This window comes from Cydia pomonella, chromosome 20, assembly GCF_033807575.1.
Source record: "Cydia pomonella isolate Wapato2018A chromosome 20, ilCydPomo1, whole genome shotgun sequence".
Taxonomy (NCBI): Eukaryota; Metazoa; Arthropoda; class Insecta; order Lepidoptera; family Tortricidae; genus Cydia; species Cydia pomonella.
This window is the reverse complement of record NC_084722.1, coordinates 827,329-841,120: the sequence shown is the minus strand read 5'-3', so window position 1 is coordinate 841,120 and position 13,792 is coordinate 827,329. Positions and strand designations below refer to the sequence as shown.

General features: G+C 36.2%; 1 protein-coding gene across 3 annotated transcripts in view; it reads right to left on the bottom strand.

The window, feature by feature from the left end:
• Window positions 1-732: 732 nt before the first annotated feature.
• LOC133529085 (uncharacterized) overlaps window positions 733-13,792 on the bottom strand; it is a 75,867-nt gene continuing 62,807 nt past the window's right edge. For 2 of the 3 annotated variants that reach the window (XM_061866707.1, XM_061866706.1), the window contains exon 5: window positions 2,081-2,428. In XM_061866707.1, coding sequence (XP_061722691.1) covers window positions 2,207-2,428 — 222 coding nt within the window. In that variant the 3' untranslated portion in view covers window positions 2,081-2,206. Of the gene's footprint in view, window positions 2,429-13,792 lie in introns of all 3 variants that reach the window. The other variant, XM_061866708.1, reaches the window with a different exon arrangement.

Genomic DNA, 13,792 nt, shown 5'->3' with positions numbered 1-13,792 from the left:
AAATTATCATAAATAAACAAAAAGGAAATAAAACAAATGACTTTCCTGAGAAAATGTATGTAAAATATGTTTAGTTAACCGCCATTAAGGTTTCCTTCATTCAATTTAAATCATCAAATTGGGATTCATAGAATTGTAAAGTAGACCAAAATTAATTCGCCATGTTCCCGGAAATGTATCTAATTACTTTAATTTATATGGAACTCATTCATCCAGGTAATTAAATTATACGTACATTATATTTTTTACGGTTTAACTTACATTTGCTATTTGCATTTAAAATAGAATTATATTTTAACACCGTGTGTACAGAATGTTGAAAACTTTCCTTAATTTTTAAATGATATTTTTATTTATTTTTTTGACGACCGGTCTGGCCTAGAGGGTAGCGCCTGCCTACGAAGCCGATGGTCCCGGGTTCAAATCCTGGTAAGGGCATTTATTCGTGGGATGAGCATGGATATTTAGTTCCTGAGTCATGGGTGTTTTCTGTGTATTTAAGTATTTATAAATATTCATATATTATATAATTATATCGTTGTCTAAGTACCCTCAACACAAGCCTTATTGAGCTTACCGTGGGGCTTAGTCAATTTGTGTAATAATGTCCTATAATATTTATTTATTTATATTTATGAATAAAAACGTGTAAATAATATGATATCCTAATTCAACGTCTCCATTTTCGAAACCGGTGTGGGGTGAGGTGGGATTTAAATAAAATAAAAAAAATTTTTGATACATAATTTATTTACTGGTAGTACATCAAGTAAAAACTGCCATATATTTGTGACTTTATCAGTTAAAAAAAAGTTCAAAAGACATTACTAGTATCGGATAATGTTGTAATAAAATCTGTGTTTATTTAACGAGTGCTAAAAATAACTTATTCTTTAATAATTATTTACTTAACTATGAATAGAAGTCTTAAATGCATTGTATTTTATAATAAAACTTAACTATAGTAAAATTATTATATTTATCGTTTTCTTCATACATTTTAAAATATGCTACAAAAATCTACGACAAGAATTCTACGTATTTTACATGGTAGGTACCCTGTTCCAACCATTTATTATTAAGATTTAAGATTTAAAACAGACCAAAATTTGTTTGCCCTTAGATTTTGAATTCAGGGGTTTCTCAATGAGTTTCCTTTTAATAAAATATTGTAAAATAATATACCTACAGCTAGATGCATTTGAATAACAATTTTAATGTTTAATTTTGCAAAATCTTCTGTTTAATACTTATAACTAATTATTACGGTTTCTACGGTCGCAATAGTATTGTCTATATTTACTTTTTAGGAATAGGAAAGATATTAAGATCGGGTAAGGTAACCTTTCATAACAATAGGAGAAAGTCAATTGTTCAAGATATTATATCATGATGCGTTTGGCTGAACGTTAAATGGTGCACAAAATACTTACGCCATTCATTACGCATCTTTTTAAAGTTTGTTATACACTAGTTCATTTAGACGACATAACTTATTTTTAAATTGGCAATTTTTTCCAAACTTTTGACGTGGTCACGATCGGGGCAGATTGAAACAATGCAATTACTGATATACCAATGGAAACTTTATAAAATGTAAACTTTAAAAACCACATGAAAATATTTCGGAAAATTCCCACAAGTTAGTGTGGGAAACTAATAATTTCAATACCGACCAGGGGGTCGATTTTTGAATTTCGATCGCTCGATTTCGTACTCCCTTTAATAATATCTCCACTACTAGGCATTTAAATTCTACTAATAGAATTGAAAACGAGTGGTAAATTCCACTCGATTCCCAATTTCTATCGCTCCTACTTCAAAAATATCATTTCGCCATTTTCTACAGATTCTCGAGTGACGAAATCGAGCGCTCGAAATTCAAAAATCGCCCCCAGGTTCCGTAAAATCAGATTCTTGTAAAATAATCACGTTTTCCATAAACTACTAATCTTTACTTGCTTCGTCTAAACCAGCTGTTACCAGCAGCGGCTTCAGATACCGCATCTCACTTATTGACAACTACAACTTATCTCTATAATTCTGTTCACGTGAAATACTTCTACCTTATTCTTCTTCTTCGTCATCAACGTCGTTCGTCACTTCCTTTCTAACTTCTGTACCTAATTTTTAAAAGAAATTTGCTTAAATTTCTTGTAAAATCCCTATTTATCTGAAAACTACTAATCTTAACTTGTCTTAATGTCTAAAGCCTGTTATACACCAGCGGCTGCAGATACCGTATCTCACTCGACAGCTTGGACTCGTCTCTCGCCAACTCGTCGACCATTTCCCGTGCCCTGTTGTTGGCGTATTCATGTTGACAGTCCTTGCGTTCCACCATCTTGGATAGGGCGAGGCGGAGCTGCGCGCGCGCACCGCCGCTGGCGGACTCGGAGAGGGTTTGGAGAACGTCAGGAGAAAAACCCTGGAATTATAATGGTATTGTTATTTGGATAATAAGAAAGTAAGTAAATATTCTTCATTGTGCACAGTTCAAAATACACAGAAAATGAAATACAGTTAAAAACTAGGCACAGGCGATCTCTTGTGTATTGGGGATCTACGTGTTGGAATCCGCTTAGCGCACGCCTCCTAAAGGTCCGGAACACCATTGTTCCGTGATGGGAAAGACGTACAACAAATAATGAAGAAGTTTACCTTGAAACTACAATAATTACATGTTTTAACCCGCTCTCAACTCTATAGGTACTTTAAGTACTAAACCATAACTTTAATATACCCATCGATAAATCCAAATCACGTCCCGAAAAAGGATATAATGTTATAAATAAGTAAAAGGCTCATAAAGTGTGAACATAAAATTTGGCACACAACATAAAATGATCCCCTTAAAATCCCGTGAAAGCCATATCTGTAATCTTTGACGATATTAATAGTGTTATGTCTCACTAGGTTGCAGCCATCATGAATCTTATAAAAGAATTTTCAGTACATATGGTGCTACTTTACCGCACTAGTGCGAAAATTAGCATATTACGTTACTGTGTAAAGGGCCTTATGTACTGTAAAACGTTGTACGATACATGTGCGAATAGGTAATTCGCAACTCGTGTCGATTTAAAACACTCCCTTCGGTCGTGTTTTAATTTATCGCCACTCGTTTCGAATTTCCTATTTTTCGCACTTGTATCGTAATGTACTATTTCAGTACATATGGTGCTACTTTTCCGCATTAGTGCGTAAAATAGCACATTATGTAACTATGTCGAAACTTTAAAGAGCCATATGGACTGAAAAACGTTGTACGATACACGTGCGAGTAGGTAATTCGCACTTGTATCGGAAATAACTATTTCACCATACCAACTGGTAAAGGCCCTCTTGATTGTTCAAAAACTAATGAGAAAGTTGCAGTTTATCCACATATAACCAAAGTAATCAGATGCAAATTGGGAGTCTTACCTTATGTTAGCTAGTAGAATTGACTCTTAAATAATGATTTTGAATTATATTTTTTTTACATTAATTCAGATATGTTTTTTCTTATATTTCATAGTTAGTAGTTACATAACATAAAAATATAATATAAAATTACTTACAGTCTGAAAATTCAATACGGACAAACCTAAGAAATATATTGAGATAAGATAACTTTTGCTTAGAAATAAAATGAAAATATTAACCACACCAAACAGTTTGGCCCGCAATGTAAAACAATACACAAGTTACGATATACGAGCTTTTTACACAATGTAATGTCATGCCATGTCTCGTAATATATGCGGTACATTGCTGCAGGATAAATTTTCAAAAATTAATTTCGGTAATTAAAAAAAAAACTTCTTAATTCATGATTACACGGGTAAATTCTGTCTGGTTGGATTTATTGCCCGTATTGGATTTACACTGTATTGAACACAGAGCAAACTTTTGCAAGACAAAGGTCCGATGTTCTTAACTAAAACTGGAAGGTCTGATTTTAGTTGCGCCCCATTTCTTGGCGGAATGAAACCGCTTTACGGCGTCGTTGTTAAACTTTTATCACGTCCACGTTAAGACGCGCGTGTCCACAACGCACTCAAATTTACCCGTAATACCAGTACCGTGTTCTACAGACAATAAATGAATTATGAATACACTTAACTAACTATTGTACCAAGCTTCGAGCAACGACGGGAAGGAAGACGGCATTCGTACTATTTCCCCTCTGCCGAAGCATAGGTACAACTGTACCTATGGCGGTGCATGTTGTGACTCGTCCATACACAAGGATATCGAGGTGTGCAAGATTTGTCTTTGACGTGTGTCATTTTCTATGTATTTGTGTCGTCATTACAGATTGGATTTTGTATGTAGTGAGTGAGAAGTGCGACTGTGTGCGCGTTTCCCGTCGCAAAAAATGGCAGAACGATAGGACGGTGAGATATCGCTTGGTCTCCTCTCTTCCGACGTGTCGGAAGCCAGTGTTGCTCGAAGGTACCAGGCATAGCAATGAATAGAATTTTGTCCGATTCTAACTTTAAGATACGTCAAATATTAGGTCTAGATACGATATGGATCGGATATGTTAGTGTCAAAAGTGACGTTTTTAGAAACATCGGTTTTGACACTGACACACGAGCGCTGGTGGCCAAGCGGTGAGAGCGTGCGGCTTGCAATCCGGAGATCGCGGGTTCAAACCCCTTTTTATGAATAACTTGGAAATTTTGGAAACTTTTCCTTGGTACTTGTACAATGCTAATTTAGACACTAAATTCAATTCAATATCCCCAAAATCACGGATGAAGTAACAAGTATCGTAATTAAAGAAGAAGAAAAAATAATGGTGTTTTTTTTTCAGTTTTTGTATTTTTAAAACATAATAAGTACTTGTACTTGGAAAAATTATGGATTAATATTAATGGGTACAGTTTTTTTCGTAAAAAGAGGTCGAATTAAAGTATTCGTTGTCACTTTAATATCTGTCAATAAGGACGTCTAGGCTAGGTACCATAGTGGTGATACGTATCGCCATCAAAAACGTGTTGTAAATGCACTGAAACGCAATAAAGAAACCTTTTGTTTAAATTGGTATTAACTCTGAAACAAGGCAAATTAGAAAAAAAGTTTATATGTAATTTTTTACTAGCGTACGTCCTTAAAATTTAAAAAACGTCCAAAAGAGAGTTGTGGGCATTGTGAATGTCATCTCGCTTTGTGTGGTAGGGCACAGCGCAGCGGATGTCATTCCAGATCTAGAGCAGAGCCCAAATGGGGAAGTACCTCCACCTTACAGAAAACCGCAGCCAAATAACACTAGACCCTACTCATAGTGTTGTGTTCCTGCCGGTGAGAAAGGTTGCCAGAGCTCAACGAGGGTGCGGAGTGTTAGGGTCGGCGACGCGCTAGGAGTTGCAGGCGTGCAAAGGCTACGGAGACTGCTTACCATCAGGCGGTCGTATGCTTGTTTGCCGCCGACGTAGTATAAAAAAAAGTTGCAAACAGTGGAACCGTGTACTTATAAAAGCGTCCGTCGCGACCAATAAACCTTTTATCGATCCTTTTGTCCAAGATGCTCTGTTTTATAGTGAACTTAACTGGATCATAGTGCGTCCAGTTACGAAACCTTCATTCCAAAAAGAAATAACAGTACCTATCCCTAGTGTAAATTTATTAAATAGCGAAACGTGACGTACGCATTTACGTTAAGTCTCATTTTGTATGGGATTTAGAAACAGCGCGCCAAGCGGGACGATTTGGAACCTCAAAATCCCATACAAAATGAGACTTAACGCGTACGTCACGTTTCACTATCGAATAAATTGACACTAGGAGTACTGTTCTGAAGTAACATAAATTCAAAAAATAAATAAAAGAAAAACGGTCAAATTAAATAAATTTTGGACACGCTTACACAAATTGACTAAGCCCCACAATAAGCTCAAGAAGCTCGCACAATGATATATATACGAGTGTATACAGGGTATTTATTTAGTCACCTGCAATAATTTACGGGGTGAATATATAGGTCATACTGAGCAACTTTTACTATGGGACCAACCCCGAAATCGAAAAAAAAAACCGGCCAAGTGCGAGTCGGACTCGCGCACGAAGGGTACCATTATCTAAAAATCACTTTTTTGGGACCCCCCTTAAATATTTATTTTATTCTGTTTTTAGTATTTGTTTTTATAGCGGCAACAAAGATACATAATCTGTAGAAATTTCAACTGGCTAACTATCACGGTTCATGAGATTCAGCCTGATGACAGACGGTCGGACGGACAGCGGAGTCTCAGTAATAGGGTCCCGTTTGACCCTTTGGGTACGGAACCCTAAAAATTACTGTCCCATACAAAATCTCAAGGTTTTTTGTTGTTGTTCTCATTGTTCCGATGTTCCGAACACTTTACGGAACTTTTTCAATATCTATTTAACATATATCATGAAACCATGCTTATAAGAGAATTAGAGATGCTACACTTTTTTCAGGTCTTATTCAGAAACGAATATTTTAAAATAAAATACCAACTGACTGCTGTCAACCCTCTAAAACACGCCGTGAAATACAGAAGTCAAAATTATAGATTAAGTCCAATAGGTAGTGTAATGGATGCGATATGGATGCGAGACGTGGAAGGTTACAAAAGACATCTCGCGCCAGCTACAAGTCTGTGTTAATGCCCGAGAAAATCTCTAATGCCAGCCTCTGGAGATGCTGCAATGAGACCCCGATCGACCAGCAGATCAAGCGCCGGAAATGGAGTTGGATTGGGCATACACTCCGAAGGGATCCTAAACACATACCGAGGCAAGCCCTAGGCTGGAATCCCCAAGGAAAAATCGTTGCCGTCCAAAGCAGACCTGGCGCTGGACTATAATTGCAGAGGCGAAGGCTATTGGGAAGACTTGGAGCGAACTCAAGCACGAAGCTCAAGACCGATCCAGATGGCGGCGCACTGTGGACGCCCTCTGCCCCATCTAGGGGACATAGGACAATAAGTCAAAGTAATTCAGGTAGTGTAAAGTACTGTATTTACCTCAATTAATCATACGATAAAATGTATTTCCAACTGTAGCCGCCGTGCAGGCCAGGATCTCGACGACTCAAATAAAACATCGATTGATAATAAAGTGAACTATAATCTTCCAAAAGGTACTGGTTTAGAAGGGTTCTTGCCAAAACGGATAAATGTAGAAAGTGGGTGTTGATAGTATGGAGGATGATGAAAGAGTGATTTGCAATATATGATCAGTACAAAAGGTGGTTTAAATTTAGGTGCCTTTAATTGGCCGCGTTAGTAAATATGTGGAGGGCTCCTATTGGTGCTTTTGAAAAGACTTCGAATACTAGCCGAGCCCGACGGCTGCGCTTAGCTATTGCATTGATTTTTATACAATAATAAGTTGCATTCGCAACACCAACGGTTCGCCAACACAATCATCACGCGGTACGACCGCTCTGCTCGCCGGTCTAACATCGACTGACTCTAACTGTCAGTGACGTCACCATCACCACGTCTATACACTACAGGTAGCGTTTAGGAATAACGCTTTAAGTAATTAATTTTATCATTAACATGAGCCAAACAACGAGAAACCATTGAAGCGAAAGATCTCCACGACTTAGGCCTCTTAGCAACAGTACATCTCATCAACAATTGATAGCAAATTGATGAGAGGATTTATGTTGTTATGTTCATGTTAATGATAAAATAATTGACTTAACGCGTTATTCCTAAACGCTACTTATTGATCTTTTGTCAATCTGTAATTTTAACTTCTGTATTTTACGGCGTGTTTAGAGGGTAACAGCATATAGTTGGTATTTTATTTTAAAATATTCGTTCCTGAATAAGACCTTAAAAAGGTGTAGCATCTCTTCTCAAACTAGGAAAAAATACAGTTTCTTGATAGAGACATATGGATATTGAAAAAGTTCCGTAAATTGTTGGGAACTTCGGCACAATGCTTGGTAGAAAATCTTCCCCAACACTTATAAAAATCGTAACAGTTATTTAAAATTTTGTAGGTCAGGCCTAGTAGGTAGTGACCCTGCCTATGAAGCCAATGGTCTTGGGTTTGAATCCCGGTAAGGGTATTTATTTGTGTGATTTTATTCTAAAATTAACGTCCCTGAAGAAGACCTTAAAAAGATATAGCATCTCCATTTTATCCTCTATCTTTTGTCTTGAAATATAACGAAGTTAAAAATATTCAATTCTCTTCTAATTGACAATGGCTTAAATTACATTGAAGTATATAGTACTACGGGTATTATCGTGACCGTAATGAGGATATAAATACGAAAGAGATGCACGGAGAGTATATAATAGTCAAATCACTAACAAATTAAAATCCATTGGGGCCCAGCGCGCGTCGCCTCTATGACGAGGAGCTGTCAAAGCACCTTATGAATGAATGAATGATGCTTTTATTCGAAACAAACATACACAACAACATTAAAATAGACTTAAATCTAGGTAAATTAGAAGTTACAGTGCTGCGGGTGGTTCCAGAAAAGGATAACACTCAGCATGTGTCGCAGCACATCAGTAGTGTTGCGACGCTGATTTTCAGTGTACCCATTGACACGTAAAACAACACGAAACAACACAGAACCGAAGCAGAATACAACAGAATATGCAGTTGACATTGTAATTTATTTATAAGAAAACCAAGACATGTTTATTAATAAATACATACAAAAATATAAACTTTGAATCACAGAAGTCGGTACAAATACAAGTGGGTATAGGTATAGGTTATAGAGGCTTCTGTTGACCAGTGGGCTGGTCAATATTTTGCTCAGTGCATCAGCATTGCCATACAGCGGGGCAATGCGGCCAGTCTTCTGGGCATCCTACCGAGCGACTTCGACTTACGCCAAATTTTTTATTGATAAGTTTATGGTTTAGTTTTTTTTACTATGTTTTACATACTTGTTTATTGTTGTGTCAATAAAAGTTAAAAGTTGAATAAAAATATGTTTTTTAAAGTCCCGTCACCTCTTTCTAATATTATCATTCAATACATTTTCGATGTCATTTTCATATTTAAAGTGTTTATTTAAGGAATACCCTTTTTCTTCTAATCAGTAAATACGTATTCAAATACTTGTTCGCTGAATATTGTTCTACACCCAAAAACGACTAAAACAGGTATCTTATTAAGAGACTTTCATATAAAACTGCCCCGTGTTTATTGCTATTCAGTGTAGTACACGTTCTGTAATTCCCAGCGGATTCGGACAACCGTGAAATTAGGTTGATATTGTATGTCTATAGATATCTATATTTTCCTTATACAAACCAGCGGTGGCAGCATGGTTCCATTTTTATCACCTGTCACTATGCCCGTCACTTTCGCACTTACATACTTGTTAGAACGTGACAGGCATGGTGACAAATGATAAAGAGCCGACCATCATAGCCCTACTGGAAGTTGATTCTAATTTAATTTGTTATGATGGTTGTGATCTGGTTTTAAAACGACTTTGACAATCGGCGTATTTAATGCTAAAAGGCATACTTCGCATGATACTTAAGATTTTCATTTAGAATTAGCACGAAATAAAAGATATTACAGATACGTATTAAAAGCTGCCAATTTGCACAACATAATAAAATAAAATTAAACGTGGAAAAATTACTGCCTTGGGTGACACTTGAACTCACGGCTTCTGGATAGATACTCCAGCGCTCTGCCATCTGAGCCACCATAAACCCGTTACTGCTTGTTAAAAGTAATTTAATATGGGTAGCAGCACATCGTAATTGGTGAATTTCCAATATGACTTGGACAAGACAAGTAAGCATTGTAAATTAATAATTTAACTCAGTACTCACCTAAAATAAGTTTGTATAATGTATGAGTAGGTATGACACGAAATTGTTAGCCTTATTTTGGAGCGCACTATTCGCCAACAAACTGTCCACAGTTTGGCGAATAAATATGTATACCTACCACTTAAGTTTTCTCTTGAAATGAATAAAAAAAAACTCCGGTAGCCGTCTAAGAAGTGTGATGTTCTTACGGTAGATGTCGCTAACCCCTAGACACATATGGTGGAAAAAATTGCTGGCTATGGATGAGGTCTGGGTGGCTCAGATGGCAGAACGCTGGAGTATCTATCCAGAAGCCGTGAGTTCAAGTCTCACCCAAGGCAGTTTTCCTCTTTCAAATTTATTCTAAGCTTAATAGCATCGTTCGCAAACGTTTCTGCTTGTTATATAAATATTTATTTTTTAATAAAACGACTCAAAAAGATTTTGAAAAGGAAGAAGAAAAAAAACCTGTTGAGACTATGGGTGACCCTAGGGCTGGCTCATTCCTAGGCCAAATAATAGGCATCGCAATTTAACGAGGGAACGTAGCCAGCCTTATGGGCTTCCGCAGGGGACAGACCTGGTGGACTTTTCATAGGAGGGGTTTTTTAATAGTACATTACGATAAAAGTGCGAAAAATAGAAAATTCGAAACGAGTGGTGATAAATTAAAACACGACCGAAGCGAGTGTTTTAAATCAACACGAGTTGCGAATTACCTATTCACACATGTATCGTACAACGTTTTACAGTACATAAGTATGGCCCTTTAAATGTTCGACACATTAACGTAATATGCTAATAATTTTCGCATTAGTGCGGTAATGTAGCACCATATGTACTGTAATAGTACATTATGATACAAGTGTGCTAAGTTGGTCATTACACACGAGGCGATATTGTGCGCGCGAGCTGTAAGCGAGCGCGCAATAAGAAAGCCGATGTGGGATGACCAATGCACATGCGTTTCATTCGACGTTTTTCAACACACTTGCGAGGAAAAAACAAAACTTATAAATTAGTTTTTTTTTGTCAAAACAGTAAAAGTACAATTTTCAAAATGGTGGCTTACAGTTTTAACATCGAATAATTGCACCAAAGCGTGCTGGGCTTGTAGGCACTTATTCGCCAGTTCATTGAAGTAAGCTACCAACACGTTTTCCAAGAAAGACTGGGCGTTTTTGCTGATTTTCCATTGAATAAAAGTTTCATATGCCGCCAATTATTTTTCATCCGATTTTGATGGTAAAAGGCTATCGTTTTCGGCTCTTGTCTCTATTAGTATTACTGGGAGCGTCCATTTTATGTGTTCTTCATTTTCAATGCTTGAAAATGTCATTTTCGTCAATATAAAACATGCAAAACTATTCCAATTTTATGACAAATACGGAAAATGGCTGGCGCGTTATTTTTTTTACGCACGATTCCAATGCGCGCGCAAGGCATAGGCGCGAAATAAATCAACAAACATACAATTTAAAAAATGTAAAAAAGCAAATGTTTTCGTATTTCTATTCGACGGATGGAGATCAAATCGATAAAATGTTATTATAATAAAATAATTAATATAATGAAAAAGCACGAGTGTTATAACATACTGAAAAAGCACGATTATGAGCCAAAAATCGGTGGAATAAAAACGTTTTGAGCAAGTGTGTTGAAAATATTCTTATTAACGTTTCTTATTTTATTAGATTTAACAGAATAAAAAAGCCAATATAATATAAAGAGGAAATAACATTCTAAGGACCTTATAAACCTATCTTTTTTATTGTAAATTGATGTTTATTTGTCATACTACAAAAAAACCTAAATACCTTTAATCGACTAAAGATGATATGATCAACACAATCAACAAAAACTAGATTTAATTTCATTTTATTGGTTGCTCAATCGATTGAAATTTACTGTTTTAGGTGTAATGGCTTGTGGTTTTAACACTTTTAACTATCTTCTTCTACGAATGATTTCTGTTCTAATGTATTTTTTATTACAATTTGATTAGGTGTCGTAGCCAAGATGACATTCAACACACCAATCTAAATCTGCATCTTGCACTGTGTTATAAATTAATAGTACAGTACCTGGGCGACCGAGCTTTGCTCGGTTATAACTATTTATTGTAATATGGTGATGTATAGGTGATAATCTTAACTACATTATATATAAACTTGAACATATAAAAAAAACAAAACTTAGTCACCGCGCGAGATTCGAACCCGTAACACTCGTTTAGCAGTCCGCGTCTTAACCCGCTGGACCAGACGGACAGTGGCCGGCAACACGAAATTAGCGACCATATTCTGCGTCGAAAGAAAAACGCATGAAAACTCGAAAACACGCGTTTTCCCAAACATAAGACTAATCTAGATCGATTGTATACCCCCATAAACCCCCATATACCAAATTTCAGCGAAATCGTTAAAGCCGTTTCCGAGATCACAGAAATATATATACATATATATATACAAGAATTGCTCGTTTAAAGGTATAAGATTACGATATGTGCTGCTTAAACCTTTTACAGTACATATGACGCTAGTTTACCGCGCTAGTGCGATAATTAGCACATTACGTAACTATGTCGAACATTTTAAAGGCCATATGTACTGTAAAACTTTGTACGATACACTTGCGAATAGGTAATTCTTCGCAACTCGTGTCGATTTAAAACACTCCCTTTGGTCGTACAACGTTTACAGTACATATGGCCCTTTACATGTTCGACACAGTAACGTAATATGCTAATTTGCGCACTAGTGCGGTAAAGTAGCACCATATGTACTGTAATGTACTGTATTTATTTTAAGATTATTATAATGCAATGTTTACCCAGGTATTGGCTGTTGTATTTATAAATGTTGTTATGTATTTTTCATGTCACTATATATGATGTCACTATAATGTTTTACTGACTTGTAAAGTAGGCCTCTACTTGCAGACAAATTTTTTGAATTTTGAATCTTATATATGATAGATATATGATCATTTCTATGACAGTGTACTTGCTAAGAGGGTAATATATTCAATTCTTAAATCAAAACATCTCAGTCTTCTAAGAAACATAGTCGGGAACACATTCAGCTGCACCCAGTTATCTCAGGTCTAAATTTGAATTTATAACAGCCCGTCCTGGTTATGTTCTTCGTGCTTCTCGAACTCTGAAGCTGGCTGTCCTCCCTCATCGGACTGGATTCTTGTCCAACTCATTCACTTGCCAAGCAATACGTCTGTGGAATGCTCTCCCTCTGCCTATCAGACAAGCTCAGAGCAAGCTTTCTTTCAAAAGCAAGTTGCGTAAGCACTTATTTGAAAACATTCGTGACTAAATGTCTGCGTGATATCTCACACTAATAGGTACATTATAATTATATATATGTATGTTTATTTATATATATTGAATATGTATATATGTAGGTATATTTAAAATATATATTTGTGTAAGTATAGTATCATAGTAGTCTCGACTTGTGTCTATTTCCATATCAACTCTTTACAATCCTGCACCAAACTAACTATTTATGTTTAGCTCAATGGTTGACTGGTAGAGAATGCCTCAAGGCGTTAAGTTCGCCATTTGTACTCTTTTTGTAAATTTGTGCAATAAAGTTTAAACAAACAAACAAACAAACATTCAGATCCTTTGGGATGTTCCCGAGAACCTTGTATAATTAATTGAAGCAATAGGAACAGGAATATTTACATTCGATGCAAAGTTACACCGCGGGGAATATGTGATTTCCCTGCGGTTAGATTGATTGCTTTGACGTTTTATCTTTGAGGCAATAGTAAATACCTATTTAAATAATATACAGTATATCTAGTATGGCGCTTTAAATGCGGGGTTCAATTCTACTCGTTAAATCGAGTTACTTTTACTATGGGACCAACCCCGTTAACTGGTAGAGAATGCCTTCTGGCATTAAGTTCGCCTTTTGTAAAAAAATTACCATGCAATAAGATTTAAATAAATAAAATAAATCCCGAAATCACGAAACATTTTTGGCTTTTCAATAGAAAAC